The sequence below is a fragment of the Symphodus melops genome (genome assembly GCF_947650265.1).
Source record: "Symphodus melops genome assembly, chromosome: 22".
Lineage (NCBI taxonomy): Eukaryota > Metazoa > Chordata > Actinopteri > Labriformes > Labridae > Symphodus > Symphodus melops.
Genome location: NC_136712.1, coordinates 18,005,365 through 18,023,200, shown reverse-complemented (window position 1 = coordinate 18,023,200; position 17,836 = coordinate 18,005,365). Strand labels below are relative to the sequence as shown.

The following is a 17,836-nucleotide window of genomic DNA, read 5'->3' as shown; positions in this document are numbered from 1 at the left end:
AAAAAACAAAATGATTTATTCTAAGTTAATGGTCCCTCTTTTCACTCTTCATGCTGCCGACAGCTACAACAAGTGCCAACATGTGTCACCATGGTTGAGCTTTGATTGTCCGATATAAAACAAGTTGGGAGCAAACTAGGGCCATGGTTAAACTTTAGCAACACTACAGTGAAAACCACCATGCTGTAATACACACACACACACACACACACACACACACACACACACACACACACACACACACACACACACACACACACACACACACACACACACACACACACACACACACACACACACACACACACACACACACACACACACACACACACACACACACACACACACACACACACACACACACACACACACACACACACACACACACACAGCATGCATACACCAAACAGATCAGCTTTTCCTTGACTCATTGTTTGCAGTCTTGCTCCCACTGTTCCATTCAGGAATGGTTACCCCTTCTCAAGATGAAAAGCTTCAGAGTGCGTGCAATGCTCGGGCTGCTGCTGTAGCCAAATATTAAAAATGTTGAGTTCCTGGCAGTCACCCACCCCCTTTAATCAACAAATTGTAACAGCACTTTCCCCCTTTCAGGTCCGAGCAGAATAACTGTAGTGTTGTTGAAGCCTTCATGGCTGCTTGAAGCTGCTATATTGCTACAACATGGCAGATCACTCATATGATATACAGTATGTTGTGCTCCCTATCAGCAAGCTAATTCCAAAGTTTTCTTCCCAATACTTGCTGGGTCCACTCATACGAGCAAAATCACATTTTCTCACAGAATGGCAAGGTAATGTGTTTGAATATCTGTGTAATGTTAGTATGTAACTGTCAGGGTTAGGGACTAGGGTTAGGGTTAGGGTTAGCTTCATTTAAACCCTGGGGTCAGGGTTCGGGTCTGTTTAGGTTTGGGGCAGTTTTTCTAAAGAGTAAGTTTGGTCTAAGTTGAGATTTTTTGAGTATCGAACGTAAAGCAAGAAGATCATTATTTGACTTCAAAACATTGGGGATTTCTATCAATGATTAAAGCTTAAAGTATTTTGCAACATTGACTTCTTTACTGTTAATGAGCATCATCAAACACAGCTAATGGCTAAAGACCATGTTCAATTTATATGTCACAATTCTGTATTTATGTAAAAGTGAATTCCAAACATACAGAGCACATACACACTTTCTGCAACCTGTTGAGTTTACAGTAGAAGCTGAGCAGTACGATCAAGCATTTGGCTGCTCTTGCTTTCCAAACTTTGATTGTATAACCTGCAGTTATTATAAAAAAACATGCACACACAAGATCCATCGGGCCATTAAATCTGTTAGCAAGATGGTGTTGAGCATACTAAGCTGTAAAAATGTCTACATGCTGCTACGCCAAAGGCAGAGGAAGCCTCCCAAAACAGGGGTGAAGTGGGTAAACAACTGTGCTATTAAAGTGTTACAGCCAGTGCTTTCAACGCCAGTGCTACTCTGGAGTGGAAACCTGGGAAAACAAGTCCAACATAAATCCACACAGAAACGCAAATTATATCTTTTTTTCCACATCTTCTCACAGTGCAATACACTTTCAACGAAAGGCTGAGATATGCAAGACCAAAGGTATGTATGTAGGTATGCATGTTGGTTGGTAGCATAGAATTAATAAAAGGTGAAATCTGCAGTCCAAAATCTTTGTACGTAATTTTTCAAGTAATAAAATCTGCAGGAACCACAAAGCTTTTAAAGCGCACTAAAACTTGAGTTTCTCATGGTGTCTCATGATAATTAAGGCCTCAGCTGAACTTGGGAATGTAAAGTGTGTGATGGCAAATGTGAATTATTTGGAGAAGCCTTCCATAAAGAAATGTCCATACCGGGGCTAAAAGATGTCAGAGGAAATGCTCTAAGTCAAGTGCTGTAGTTTTATGCTTTCTTCGTCAGGAAAGAGCTTAAAGTCAGGACAGAGAAAAAATGATTCCATAAGGGGAGCTTTACCTTGACAATTATTTTGATTTTTTTTTACCAAACAAAAAAACTCTATTATATTGTTGAGTGAAAGGTACTGAAATCCTTTAAAAGTTTGTCTTTCTTGCAGTTTTTCTGTTAACCAGCTCAATCCTGCTGAACAGCCACCGTACCACATTTGTTCCTGCAACCTTCAATTACAGAAGGAAGAGGAAGTGAATAGATGGGTGAGAGGTAAGCCACTGCGAACTGACCCAAATACCAGTCATCAAGTGGAGGTGCGTTGGATGTGGGAGAGGACATTCCCTTTCAACCCAGAGGTCCGATCGCCTTCTCACTTTCTCATGTGTGTACAGGGGAAACGTTGTAAAAGACTGAACAGCAGACAGCCAGAAGGCCCCCTGAGGCTAGTCGCTCCTCATCCTGCTCATTCAACACATCTGTGGAGCAGCAGAATGACCATGAGGAGAACTCAAACAAGTCAGCACATAGAGCAAACATGGCCTCACCAAGATCGGCTGCTACATAATTAAGGGTTTCCTCCTGATACTTTAAACAAATTGCTATTTGGATTTTGTATCAAGCTCCTTCGTCCTTAAGAGGGATGCTGCCCTCTGCAGTAGGCACGAAGCCGTCCTCGACCCCTGGAGATGAATGGTCTATTACTATCTTTCACAATCTTGGAGTATTCAAAGACAACAGGCCAAGAAATACATTTCATCTCTCTCTCTCTCTCTTTGTCTCAAACAGTCTGCCAGCAGCTTCTCCTTCTATCCCACGTCTCGTCTCTGTGGTCTGGGTGATTACATAACACATGCTGTACATTGCTGCCTGTGCCAGCAGATCTTTACCCCCTAAATGCTGTAACTCAAGCCCTCTCCATCAAGCTCATGGAAATTAATATAAGTGTGCTTAGATCTGTTGATAGCACGGGAAGAAAGGGCAATGCTTGTGGTTTTCATACTTGTATAAACCTCAATTTACTCGTCCTGTTGCTTCGCTCTGAATAGATGGGATAGGTTTTATGAAATGCTGGAAAAGACTGAATATGTCTCTCGCCCTTGCGGACTGTGTAGCCAATTTTGAGTTCTCTCCATTAGCATACAACCTCAAGCATCAGTAAAAACAAGTTGCATTCAAAAATGTATTTCTGTTGGGTATTGTCGACGTGAAGCACCTGGCTCACGCCTCACACCGCCTCCCAGTCCCAAAAGACAAGCCTGGCATAAGCTTTAAGACCTCCAGCCTCCAATCCAATCCAATTCCCTTCTGTCCTTCTCTCACGCTCTTTCACAACCTTATTCCAACGGCTTGACTCCGGCTGTAACCTACAGAGTAATATTTGGCTCACTAAATCATGGTACAAGGCAGTGTCCCTGACATAACTACCACTATTTCTTCTCTCCCTTCAGGATCACACATTTACTTCCCACCCTCCTAATGTCTCCCACCCCCACGTTCTCAGACCACCACTCTCTAGGTAGCTGAAATTCAGCTGTTCTCTCCACAAGGCCAAGAGGAGGGAGCCGGAGACAGGGAGTGATTAAGGTTTCAAACCTGAATGACATGCCTGCATCTGCTTCCAATACAGGGGTAAGATCCAACCAGTCACATCTTCTTTGAATAAAGAACAGTGCTGCCACTCACTCTGCCTTTTTCTGCACCGCCATCCTTTTGCAGCATGAATTTGTTCAGGCCTTAAACTTCTAAGACCCTGAAGATTGGAAGAATTACCAGCTGAGGTAATGGAAACTCCTCCTTTCTTCAAGTACCTTGCTTCAGTCTCTCTCGGTGATTCATATCCTCTTGAAGTCGTGCTAATTGCATCTCAGATTGTCTTTCATATTCCTGTATGTGGCTATTGACTCCTAAATGTCTTTTCTAAGTGCTTTCCTCTGAATCATCATGTCCTAATATTATCATTCAGTGAAGACAATTTACAGTTATTCTCTACACTACAACTATGATCATTGTTTTTTAAAATGGATGGTTTAATCATACATGGGAGGCTCCGGTAACCTGGACTCAATCCAACCCAAGTCTTTAAAAGCACGTCTTTATTCCTCATCATCTGCCAATAGGACACAAATACTAATTGAGTGACATTAAGGAATGGAGCTGACCTTTGGATCTGCTTACCAATGGCAACCAGGGGAAATAATCTTTAAAAAGGATCTTGAGGAAAGTTCACTTTGGTCAAACAAGCTAACGGAAAATGGCCTGTTGGCATGTGAACCCTTGAAGCAGCTACAAGAACCACTTGTCCACGTAACAACTCCAGTAATCAGGATCTCAAGTCCAAGGACAGCACTTTCTCATCATTAAGGGATCATGAGGAAAAATGTTTGCTCATTTGCCCTGGCTTTCTGGACCCTCAAAAAATGTAGTTCCTGGCAGAGGATGGCTTGAACCCTTAATCTACGAGTGCATTGCCGAGGCAATGACCTTCAGAGACAAAGATGCTCTGTGTTTGCAATTCTTAACATCCGAGGGGGGGCAGATACAGCATAACAAGCTCAGGCTTTAAAATATGAGTCTGAGTGTAAATACTCGCCGTCAACAGTCATGGAGAAGAAGTTGTTCCTTGTTGGGCAGGAGGTGAAAAAAATCAAAGATTAACAAACTAGCACCCAGTGCTAGCTTTAGCTTTGTTCCAGATGCATTTCAACAAACTCCTAGCTTGTTTAAGCAACACAACTCAAGCTTGGTGGGTAAGAAGAGGAAATGAGCAGAGCTCCGAAAAAGCCTCCGAGGATGCATCAACAAAAAAACCCAGGGTTGTTAAAAGTATGTGTGAGCTTTCACGTGGGAGCAACAACTGCAGCAGCTAGTAAATAAAACCGAGCTCCAATGTGTGTCAGGAGACTTATCCTGTGAGAAAAGTTACTCCGTCCCAAACAGCAGAGTTTTGTTGGCCATGTGGGGAAGTAAATGGTAGGGTGGAGAAGAGAGAGAGAGAGAGAGAAAGGAGAGTAAAGAGAAAGTGGAAGGGGAGGGTGGTATTAGACTCTCTCTTGAGACATTGTCCAGGGCCAGTAGTTTATGTTTAACAATCATTAATGGCAGAGTTAACACACTTTATGGGAAACTTAATACAGTGGAAAGGCAGAGGCAATAAGGTTGTGTTTTTGAAGCAGAAATGGCTTTTTAATGGAAAGGTGCTTTGCACTTTGGTGAAAAAGTGTCCCACCTGCAGCCCAGACAGAAACGGAAACTGAAGACAGCAGAGAGACAACATTATCAGAGCTGATGGTGGAGTATTGCAGGCCACACTGGGACGGATGAAGATTCCTGCAAAGTGACTTTCAGAGGTTTTAAAGGTCTGTGATTACGGACCTGTAAACATGAACATGAAATGACATTCTTACAAAAACTTAGGTCTGAGCAGGATCATTGTGTACGATAATAAATAATGAACCGATATGTGGCGAAGCTTGGTCTTGGTAGATGTTTGAATATCTCTTCTACCTTTCTTTTTCACAAAGCGTAAAACCTCATCTAGGATAGGATATAAGGATAGGATAGGATATAACTTTATTGATCCCCAATGGGGAAATTCGGGCGTTACAGCAGCAGCAGCAGTGCAGAATCAAAAACAAAAGTCAAAATCGAATAAAAAAGTAACAACATAAGCATAAATACAATCCAGGTAGTAATGGGGGGATATATACAGAGGACTATAGCACAGTGGACTCAGCAGGGCAATGGAAAAGATATTAATAATACTGTGCAGTGAATGGCATGTTAAAGTTAAAGTGACCAGTGAAAGAATTTAAAGTGGCATTGTGATCAGAGGGTTATGTAAACAGTATTGACTGTTATAAGCATAATAAATATAGTGCAGTTTGACTGGAGTATAGATATATAGTTATAATAATATAAGAGTGTATTGTAATAATGTAATATATAATATAGATAGTATAGTATAGATATAGATATAATATAATAATAAAGGTAACATAAAAACATTCTAATAATATTGTATACTATATATAAAGAGAATATATATAAATAAATACAGGCTAGCTCCTGCTGTTGTACAGCCTGATTGCTGTGGGGACGAATGAGCGTCTGAAGCGTTCTGGTCAAATACTGTAATGAAGTGCACGATAAACCATGCCTAATTCATTTTATCTATCTGCTTGTCCACATTCTGGGTGGTGTGTCTGTGTTTAAAACATTATACAGTAGACTGCCACTCAGTGTGACGTGTAATAATACCTATGGGTGATTGAATCTCTCCAATACAGTGAACCTAACATGACCATAAACTGTAGGAGGCAGCACAGGCGGACACGACGTGACCACAAAGACTGAATTCAAAGAACCAGGGTCCAAGTTGGTCCTGCTGTGAGACAACGTTTAAAAACTCACCCCCCGCACCCCCCTTCCCCCATCCTCAAAATGCCAAACAGCTTAATATGTTATGTTACTGTAAAAGACCTCATTTCATTTAATTTACTTTTTATTAACATTGACTAGTTCCAACAAGGCTCCAGATGCAGCTTTGCAGCAGGCAGTTTCGCACTCAATTTATCATCACCAAAAGGCCACAGAGACGTCGAATGAAGCCACATTGCCGTCCAGCGAGGGGTCATGCACCAACTATGACCTCATGATTCCATTAGGATAATGCTCAGCTTGACCTGTGTGATCTTTTGTGCAAGTGTAAACCTCAGTCTCTCTGAGCGTCCAACATTGTTCTGCCAAGATAACTAAACGAGAAAGGCAAAATTAAAGTTCTCTATTTTAATCACTTGAAGACATGAAAGGTTCTTAAAAGTAACCAAAGGGCTCAAAAGTTTCAGTCACCTGATAACAATTATGCCCAAAAGATTTTAAGCATTTGATCCACTACTACTAAAACAAGCATGCACATGTGGTACTGTAAGGAATTTCAAATAAAAATGTCCTCCAAATGCAAACAAGGAATCCTCTCACATGGGGATGTTTGTCAAAGTAAACAAACAGATACAAAAAGATTTCCATTTGGCTTTTTAGTGGCCCTTACTTAAGTATTGAACTGACAAAAAAATAAAATAAAATAAGAATAACCAACGTGTCTGCACTGACAAATATGGAAAAAATAATGAGATTGCTGGTTGTGGGTAATGATGAGTCTAAATATGGGGGCTAACCGCTCCAGAAAACATGTGCACTCACTCGCTCTGTTAAAGGCCCTGTAAAAGCTGGTGCCAAGGGTGGGTACAACTGGAACCGCCAACCAGTATCCCACCAGAACATACAGCCATCTGCGTCTGAGGGTTGGTTAGTGTTTTTTTTTTTATTTGTTTATCAAAAACATCCAACGGTCCAACTCTCAGTGGAGCCCTGTGGGTGGAGGCTTGATGCTGTTTTCCAGCAGCACTCATTTCACGCCGAACTGTTACCAACATTCACACCTGGGAAGTACCGAGTGAAAGCCTGTTTTTTATTGAGTACTTTATTGGAGCAAGAGGAAACAAAGCTGGCAGAGGTAGATGCTAAGTGCAGATTTAGCTATCTCTTAATTATTCCCACATTTGCTCGGTTTTGATATATAGCTCAAATTTGAACATGTTTGGGTTGGTGCCATCTCCTTCACGGTGGCACTATCCATCTTTTTCTTACACATAGGGAGACATTGAATATTATATTGTGTCTTTCTTGAACTTGACATTGTATTTGTTTTAATAAGGGATTGTCACTGATTCTACCAGACCACTGATAATCAAATCTGATAAGAGAACAAATGTGTTTTTAGCGTTTGACTCTTTTTTTCTGAATTGTATTTTTGGTTGTTGCTTATTTTGTACAGAACAATTGTGATGCAAAGTAACTGGACCTTGTGTGAGTGCGCCGTGCTGCCTAAGAAAACTAATAAGATGCACAATTGTAACTCAAAGAAGCGTCCCAATTTTCCCAAGTGCCTTGTTAATGCCAATAACACAGTCATTACGTTCATAGTAACTGATCTACCGCCGTCGCTGCGGTGTGAGTCGTGAGTCAGTACCACAGAGACCACTGGCTTGACTCATAACACGAGCAATCGTTCTCCCTGCATAGCTCAAACAAAGACGCATCCAGGGAGCAATTACCCCTTTTTAGCATCTGCAACAGGATCTGTCAGGATGTGCTCCCTGCGCATGGTCAGACACTTTTGACACCGGTTGTTGTGCCCCCCCCCCCCCAGATGTTTCCTTGCAGCTGCCTGGGTCACGGTTTAAACACGCTGCAGAGGTAGAGATAAATCAGTGATTGAAGGACTACAGCGGAAGGTAAGGAAGAAGAAAAGGGAAGAGTGACCTATTCGTGCAGCAGAGGAAAGGTTATCTGTGACAGCTGGGGAGACAGAACTAGGCCAGGTGTGTATTAACTCTCTCCTGCTGCTTTTCCCATCATGAACACCACGGCAGAAGAGATGGACAGAGAAAAGGGAAAGAAAGAGAAAGAAACGTGGAGCGGAAGATCATGGGAAAAGGATGGAAAAAACAAAGAGAATGGAAGGTGGGTAAAGGTCAAAGGAAAATACCAGTAAGTGAGTTGGAAGGAATGGAATATGAGAAAGGGATCCAGTCATGAGAGGCAGAAAAAAGGAGGCCAGAGAAGGACTCATGGAGGAATGCTGAGAATGGGAAAGAGTAGAAAGACAGTGACAGGAGACAGAGTGGAAAAAAACAAGTTCTTGGAAGATATGAAAAGGAGGGATCAAGGGAGAATAAAGGAAGGAAAGAAGAGCAGACTAAGAAAACACAGTACACTGAGAGAGCGCTGACAGACGGCTGAAGAGAGACAAATGAGTAAAGTCCAAGGTGAAGGTAAATAGCTTCTACTATGGCTGCACACACTGAAAACACTGTGTGTGTGTGTGTGTTTGTCTGTTTGTGTAGGTGAGTGTCTCCTTGACCTCGCGGTGACCTTCAGGAAGCATCTGCATCAGAAGAGCCCAAAAACAGAGTCGTCTCCGGTGCCAGAGTTGCTTTAAAGCGCGCAATAATGTCACAATTAATTCATTAAAAACTGGACACAACAAGAAAGGAGCTGCACATTTAGCAAAAGGTTCAACAGGAAGATGTGAGAATGGTGATGAACCGGTTATTTGAGTGTCATTAAAGATCCTTATAGTACCACTGAGTCACAGTTTATATATGATACTACAGCATCATCGGTTACTGTGAACCAATCGGTGTGACATGTCGAACGACAGATTGTGCAGGATTATGTTCTGTGCATTGGTCTCAGTTTAGAGTCCGAGAACAAATGTCCAGCTGTGTTTACAGCAGCACTGACATATCGCAGGACAGCAGTCCTCAGGGAGAGCCAAGAGGGGCAGAACCTTCAGCGGTCATCTTTAGGTTGGTTTAGCTTTAATAACATCTTCATCATGATCTCTGCAGGCGTGTGCTGCTAATGATCCACTCTCTCAGCTTCAGCCTGTTCTCTGTCCTCTACAGCTGAAAAGTACTGAGGCTATATATACTGTATGAGTTTGCTTTGTTTTTGATAGTCATTATGTAAACCAGCTATTATGAAAAAACAACCACAATCTAGGCACAGTATCTTATTACTTTAACATACTGATGAAGTCAAACTATTCAAATCTTGACTGATATGGTCACTTTGGAGGACGTGGACAACATGATCAGAGGGATCGATGTTACAGCAGGTAAATAAAATGAAGCTTTGGAGCGTTCTTATTCTGATTCCTCGTCTGTGTGTTTCTTTTCTTCGTGGCTTTAAAACAGCTGACAAGTGAAGCGTCCATCTCTCGGATCATTTCACAAGCCTTCCACTGAACTAGCAGAAGGCCTGGAGCTTCTGTGTGTGTGTGTGTGTGTGTGTGTGTGTGTGTGTGTGTGTGTGTGTGTGTGTGCGTGTGCGTGTGCGTGTGCCAGTGCAAAATAACCCGCCTCTGCATGAGAGCAGGGTAACTTTCTTACACATAAACACACACACCTACACACTCTCACACACAGGCTTTTTCCTGCATCCAAACAGTGCCAAGATGTGTGTTTGTTCGCTTTAATCTCAGTTATTTGTTGAATTATGGCGACTCAGGCACGAGAGAGAAAATGTGCAGAGACACAAAAACCCAGGTGCAAGTCCTTATAAGAAAGCAAACATCCAGCCTGCCTCTGAATCCTTGTCCCGGTGCCACATTTAACTCTGAAGCTCGTACAGAAACTCAGATGTTTGGACATATTTTAGGATCCGTGATTAGAGAGACATGACTTGAACGTTTTAGAAGTCTTCCAGTAAATCCTCAGCCATGGTTTGCAAAACAAGCCTCAATGGCTACCATGAAGTCCTGTCCGATCGACTACGTCCCTTCAAAGTGTTTGCATTTGTAACTAACAGGCTCAACATTAAAGAAAAGGGTCTCCAGGGAGAGAGACGCTTGGCTGCATCTGCTCACGTTTGTCTCCTGAGACTGCCTGCTTTTTAAAAAGTGATCAACAAAGAGTTCGACTTCTGTCCCCTCTGTAATATTGTTGGACACTTTAATGTCACTCAAGCTGTTTCGATAATATTATATAAAATATTCAGGAAATGTCATTTTCTGCCAGTGAGCAGGCAGTGGTGATTGCCTTGTAGTTTTTTCTGCACAGCAGGATGTGCTTTTCCCCTCCTTCACCTATACTGTAAATATGTCAGATTACACATGGAGCATCGATGGAGGAGCAAAAAGGTCATGCATCTTGGACTTCCACGGGTGTCTTGCGTCCTGAGGAAGGGAAAACTTCACGATGTGAGGGACGGTGTGATTATGAACTCTGAGATGTTTGGGAATAGCTTGTGAGTCTTTCGTGGATGTAGTTTGATCTGGAGCATTTGCCCCAAAGGGAATACACTGCAGCCATTTGAGGCCTTTTTCTCTAACTGCAAGCTGAAGCAATATTTCAGAGCCATCCCAAAAAACTAAGTTTAATTAATCCCTTAAATCCAATTTGGTTAAAAAAAAAGGGCCCAGGTTTAACATTTCAAAGTGTTCATACAAAAGTTTCAGCATTCATGCTTTTTCTTAAAAAAAACAAACACTCCTCTACTTCACGTACTTCAGCTTGTTTTGCACCGAGTCTTATTTTTCTCGGTGTTCTGTGAGTGAGCAGTGCGACTGTACTTCCAGGGGAGGGTATTTTTAACCGGTGTGGCTGCACTGTAAACACCAGCCGCTCTGTGTGTTCTCACTCCAAGATTTAAACACCGCAGCCGACAGCAGATTCCCCGCGGCACGAAAGGCAGTGAAGTGCTGCGTGTGAGACTAAAAGTACGAGGAGGAGGAGGAGGAGGAGCATTGGAAAGCACAATATTTTCTCAAATATTTCCTAAATGTTGAACCCCGGGGGTCATTCAGGAATCTCAGCAGCGTGGGGGAATGTTGCATAAGTGGACAGGCTGATGCACAATAATGTGGGTGAATCAAATTAGTGGAAGTTATGCAGCTTCAACATGTGTTACCCTAATCTGATTTTGTGTTTTACATTTCTTACTCTAATTTGATCATCCTATGGGCCAAAAATCCCTGCCATGTTTCCAGTTTGGATCAGGCCTGAGCCTGGTCGGACTCCCCTGTTAACACATTATTTCTGATTGGCTGAACAGACCACTGACTGCTGACCTTCATGCTGCAAATGCCACTAAAGTTGCGAGGACACCGTGTCGCAGCAGGAACACGGAGATTATGACAAAAACTGCTGGAACAAACTTGGCTTGCATCTTTGTGTGTTTGCATGTCAGCCGTTGAGACAAGAAGGTTATTTCATAACTTTTCTCAAGTCATTCGATACTCAAGTTGAAGAAGTTGTGGCTCTTTTTTTTTATCATTTTGAAACAAACTCAAGCTTCCTCACGGCGTGTTTTCACTTCCTGACCTCTCAGGCTGGAAGAGGAGCAGAAATAGCCGCCCTGCTCTTCCTGCTCGTTAGCGTTCACACCTCCATCACGCTTCTCTTCCAGATATGGAGTTCAGCGCACAGACAGTCAGACCACCCATGACTAGGACACGTTCAGACACCCGTCCTAACCAACCCCCCCCCCCCCCTGCTGGAACAAGCTGGCCCCCTCTCCATCTCTACTCTCTCTGTTGTTTCAGCAGTGTCAACTCAACTCAAGGGCAAAGAGCGAGAGCTGAGTGAGAGCACCAGTGACATGCTGGACAAAAACCCTCCACTGTAATGAACTCAAATGACTTGTAACATATCAACTCATATTACTCATATATATATAACTAAATGTTCATTTCTCCCCAAGTCATAACTGAAATGAATAAACACAAATCATCATTATAAGAGACTTATTTATGTTACTCAAAGTTAGAAACGTTATGACGCAGACACCGCTTCAAAACAAAGAAGGACAGAGAGAGGACAAGAGAAGAGGACAGTGTCAGGCCCACCCAGAGAAAGAAAAGAGCTGTGTTTACATTCTGCTCACTCACTAAAACTCACCGGACCCCGACATTAGTCCCTGAGGCTGTCCACCTCACTCTCCCACCCGATGTTTTTGTTCCGAGCAGTATCAGGGCCAAAGCAGGAGAAGCACCAGACAACAAAAACAGACAACAACAGAGCCTGATTATTCTTCTTAATCTTCAGTATACACAGCTCTGTTCCTCCCTCTCTTTCACTCACAAACGTTTACAAACACAGAGACAATCAACAGGATGTGTTTTGTTCCCTAAGTGGGTGAGTGTGTCTGCACTTCCTGCAAACACTGGTCGACTTAAAGTTGAGCAGCGAGGCCGTCAATGATAGCAGCCTGAGAGCTGGTGAAGATTCATTCACCATTTACAGAACGCCTCTCTTTCTGTTGACAGAAGAGAGGGCATGACAGTAAAGAACAGTCCAAACGGGTTCACAGTCAGGTAGTGTAAATACAGTACTACGTATTATATTGGTGTTTTTCTTCTATGACAGTTTTACAATCCTCAGAGACGGAGCACAAACCAAACACAGGGGCGTATTTTGTGACCTTTGTGCATACTGAATGGTCGTTTGAAAGCAGACCTGAACATGTTTTTATCCTATGTAGGAGTTCAGTTCAGTAATTGGCTGTAATCTCAGAAAAAAGAAAAAAGGATTGAGCAGGTTATTACCGACATGTAACTCAGGTCAAACGACTGTACAAGGTGCCGTGTGTTGCAAAGCATGGATGAACTTAAATCCAACTGGCACCCACACAATTCTTCAAGGATGAATAAAGAAGAATAAAATCAACATAATTTGTTCTCCTGCCAAACTGTCGATTTAGGAAAAAGGTGTGATGCAACCTCAAAACGAACTCGCTTTAAAAAGTCCCCGAGGCTGTAAGATTTGGACAGCTGCCAGAGCTTGTGATGCATAAGATAATTTCCTATAAGCGGTGGCGACGCTGACACTTCATTAGAGCCCAGTCGACTCAGATAAGCTCTTCATTCCTGCTCGTCATCCTGCGGTGCCAGAGGCAGTGACTGATGCGAAGTGTCAGCGGAGAGTGGATTCTGAGAATGATTGAGATGGTCGGTCTCAGAACGGAGCAGCATGATGTCTCCTCCCCAACACAGAAATTCAAGGTTTAAGCTGCCACCTGCGAATGAATCTGACAGATTTGCATCGTAAAGATCGCTTGTGTCAGTCAGCCAAGGAGTTTTTTTTTACACAGGCAGTGAAGAAATGGACAAACGATACAAGTACAAAGTGATCTGATGTGACGTTTCCAAAGAGAAACATCAAGGGATGCTAACAGTAGAGAAGGAACAAAGTGCTCTTTAACAACCCGAGTTATTAATATTTGTCCCGGCTCAGTTTGAGCTCAGTCAGTGTTTTGATGATGACTGAGGTAACCATGTAGTGTCAGTTCTACAGGCGAAGAATAAAACCATGAGAGCCTATTGGATTTCAAATAGATCTTGTTTTGGATTTAAGTACTGAGCCGGGGGACAAAATCACAATTTCATGCACAATCTGTTGCAGCACATTGGATAAAACATGGACGTAATCTGAGTGACATCACCCATTGGTGAAGACAATTTTAGAGCCCAAAGATGGAGCTCGCCTGGTGTCGGGAATGTTAGCCTAACTTCAGATCAGTCTAGAAACAGGCAAACAGGTAGAGCTGGGTTCATTCACCTGTCAGTCAGCTGAATGAAACGTTGCCTACAAGATCACGAGTGACAGTTCATTAGCAGATTTAGTGGTTGTCAGCAGTGCTAATGCTAACCTTTGTTTGGATTTGTCAATGATATGATTGCTCAATGCAAACACGTGTCAAGTAGGAAACACCTGTGCACAGACAAAAAAAAGAATCAAAAGCAAAAACAACTTGCAGACACTCCTGTGAAACTGGGAGCAGCCTAATGTGCAGCAGATCTGATGGGATTATCAAGGAAACAAGACAAACGCAGCTGAGATTATGTTGCAACTGATGCTGAATATTGATGAAAATATGACCTTGTCTCGACAACTCCGCTGTGACAAAAACTCTTTGCAATCACTCTTGTGCAATGTCTCCTGCAGATGGAGTCCGAGCACAGTGGCTCATCTGTTAAATGTCAAACCTCGCAGTCTGAACACGGCGGAGGGCCTTCAGATTCAGTCGGACTTCCACTTTGGCTTTGCTCAAAAAAACACCAGGCCGGCTGTCTGCTGCAAAAACATCACCAGGAATAAACAAATCCCTTCTTCCTCTTTGTTAAGTGTTTAAACCCAGTTATTCATTCTTGCACTTTGTCATGATCAGTGCAAGGTCAGGTAACTTCAAGGGGCCACCTTTCTGATTCCTAATCTTTTTTTTTTAGCTCCAATTCTAATTGAACAATTCTGCTGATTTCTTGTCCTGCAAAAAAAGCCACAAAAAAATAAATAAATAAATAAAATAGATGTAGTCATTAATGGGTAATGCGTCAAATACTTTGGAATGGGTGGAATTTCCTATAACCGACTGAACTGAATCCTAAAAGCTCCAACTTAGGCAAACAGCTCCCAGGTTAGGATGTGTTGAACTTCAGGTGAACAAGCCAACACATGCAGGTCTTTTTTGCACATACGGGGGGAATGTATGTGCATAAACAAGAATGCAGTCATACACTGCTCATGTGCACACACACAAACACAATCCAACACTTGATCCTGCGTGATGATAGGACTCCAAACTAAACACGGAGTGCTGGTTACTGTGAGGGAGTAATGACAGCGTTTACTCCCCCTCCTTTCCCTGCTAAAAGCCTGAGAGGAAAGCTCTCAGGGGACTACACAACACAATTAGACTGACTAATTACCCCCTCCATACCACCAAGTCCTCACCCACGGCAGCAGGCTGGGGCAGGTAAGAGAGATCTGCACTTCTGCAAGCTGTCTGGGAAGAGACTTTGATGCAGTGATTGTAGAGTTCAGGTAATTTGGTGGATGCTTGTTGCATAAATGAAGTGAGGAACAGGTCGGACACGGGGAAGAGAGATGCTGATTTAACTCTTTTAAGGAACAAAACAGGAGTAAGTAATTCTGCCAGTTGTGTTAACAAGCTAAAACTCAGGCTGAAGTTACCAGTTCAGCAGCAGGTTAATGATAAAACACATTACCCCCCCCCCCCTCCCACACACACACACACACACTTTAAGTCACCCTGCAGGCGATTTGGACTCGGTCATGGACACGCAGGGTAAGATTTAGAGGCGGGGGCAGCCGCTGACCCATGCTTTGAAGTCTGCTGCCCACGTTTCCTCACAGAGTATTTCAGCAGCTTTGTTCACTATCAAGAGTCAAGAAAGCCAGAAAAAGAAGCAGGGTCAGGGACTCTTTCTTTTTTTTTTTCCTGTTTAGAAGTCTTGCAACGGTTGAAAGAGGCATTGCGCGGCAGAGGAGGAAGGAGGGGGGAGAAGGGAAGGGGGGGGAGAGAGGAATGAGAGATCAACCGGCCAAACAGGAAAGTTTCAGTTTGTGCTCTGACAGCTCTGGATGTGGGACGGCTGAGGCGCAGCTCAAAGTATTTGGCGGGGAGTTTTGAAAACCTCTTCAGGACAGATGGACCCCGCCTTCTCTGCTGCAGCCTGAGAGTCGGAGCCAAGCATTTCTGCAAAGAGGAAAGGACTTGGCACAGCTTGTGTTTGGTATGGGGAACCGCTTAACAATGATCTCTGCGTCTATCAAACTCTGTGCAACATTTTGTCTCTGATGGGGGTATTAAGAATACGCTCCGGGAGCTAACAGGGCAGGTACTTTATTTGAAATATTAGCCTTCATGGGAGGCAGAAAACCAGGGAAAAAGAGTGCATTCAGACAAGGTTCCTCTAATCTATGGGGCTTCTCAGGTAGCAACCATTACCCTTGAATTAGTTTCCCTCCCCATAGGAGAGCAGACACGGTTCACTTCCCGAGTTAGTCTTAACACACAAAATTGAGTCCCCTTTAACTCGCCTGTCCGACCACTTACACTCGAGATGGTAAATAATTTGCAGGGTAAACGGGCACCAGGATGAGGTAATGCACTGACAGTGATACATTACTCATCTTCTTTCCCCACTAAGATGATGATGACAAAAAAGCGGCTTCGTTCCCCCCCAGCATCCATGACTCATCCGCGTAATCTGCTCTGTCTCTGCTTCAGATCAACACAAACACCTGCTCAAACCAAGAAGAGGAAAGCGAGCCTGAAAGACAGCGAGAGCAAAGAGAGCGAGCCTGCTGGCTCATTCATCACTGACACCTGTGGACTGTCACTTGGCTCTCCAGCTCACACAGATGCACTAAGCAGACACCAACCTTGCAGATCTTGCTCTCCTCCGTCTCCGCTCGGGACTTCCCTTCAGGCGTCCTCTCCCGCTGGTACTCGGATTTGATGGATAGCTGCTCACCTGCCCTGAGCTCCTGCTGCCGGGCCATGTAGCCCTGCGAGGAGGCCGCCCTGACTGCACTCGGGATGGGGAGAGCGGTGTGAACTGGCTTGGTGCCCACCGCCGAGGGTTGCCTGAGTTTGGAGGCTACGCCAACCACCGGCATGGTACTTCCCAGACACGAAAAACAACAACACAGGAGTGTGAGAGAGGTCCACGAGCAACGATGAGGGAAGGGAAACTTAAACGTCAATGACTCCTGCTGATGTCAGGCTCACAAGAAGGAAGGAGAAACAAAAAAAAAACAATGAAAAGAAAAAGAAAAAGAAAAAATGACAGTTGCCTCTCAGACTGAGAGGAAAGCAACTGTGCTCATTCTGCAGCCTTCAGCGAGCAGGACTCACAGAAACTGAGAAAGCTTCTCCTTCCTCCAGTTCACTCCCTCCTCCTTCTCCTCCCTCCCACAAGCAACACTCCTCCCTCCCTCCCTCCCTCTAACTCTCTCTCCGTCTCTCTCTCTCACTGTCAGAACTGTACAACAAAGTCAGCCAACACAGTTCAAGGGGGCACGAACTCCTCTGGTAGGTATAACCACCGAAACGACAAAGCCCTCATTACTGTGTGTGTGTGTGTGTGTGTGTGTGTCTGTTTGTGTGTGTGAGTGCTCAGTGCTCTCCAACACAACTGTCCAAACAGCTCTCTCTCTCTCTCTCTCTCTCTCTCTCCTCACGCTAACACTGAACACACACTCTCTAAATAGACACACTCTTTCTCTGTCTGCGTCTCCAGCTGCCCCTCCCTTTTCCCAGTCAAAGTGTAAAAATGTGAGAGAGGAAATGCCCTTAAAATGTAAAATTATGAACCAATACAAAATACACATGAGCAAAAGAAAAAGTGAATCCGTGTCCAAAGTTGAAGTGAAGTTTGGGACTGTTATTATCAGGTTCATCAGCTTTTATAGTTTCTACTGCTTCATTTCAGTTCAGAGTTTTTGCTCTCAAAGTAACTGGAGCTGCACAGATCCACTTTTCTTCAGTTCTGATCCAGTTCAGTTACAGATGTACCGAGACACTTGTGTCAATATTT

The 17,836-nt window shown here is 43.5% G+C and overlaps 1 protein-coding gene across 9 annotated transcripts in view; it reads right to left on the bottom strand.

The window, feature by feature from the left end:
• Window positions 1-17,836, bottom strand: part of nav3 (neuron navigator 3) — a 391,548-nt gene that overhangs the window by 169,305 nt on the left and 204,407 nt on the right. For 4 of the 9 annotated variants that reach the window (XM_079334635.1, XM_079334638.1, XM_079334639.1 and 1 more), the window contains exon 1: window positions 16,680-17,245. The exons of 1 other annotated variant lie outside the window; for it this stretch is intronic. In XM_079334635.1, the coding sequence (XP_079190761.1) occupies window positions 16,680-16,916 (237 nt within the window). In that variant the 5' untranslated portion in view covers window positions 16,917-17,245. Of the gene's footprint in view, window positions 1-16,679; window positions 17,246-17,836 lie in introns of those variants that run through there. 4 more of the 9 variants (XM_079334641.1, XM_079334636.1, XM_079334643.1 and 1 more) reach the window with 2 other exon arrangements.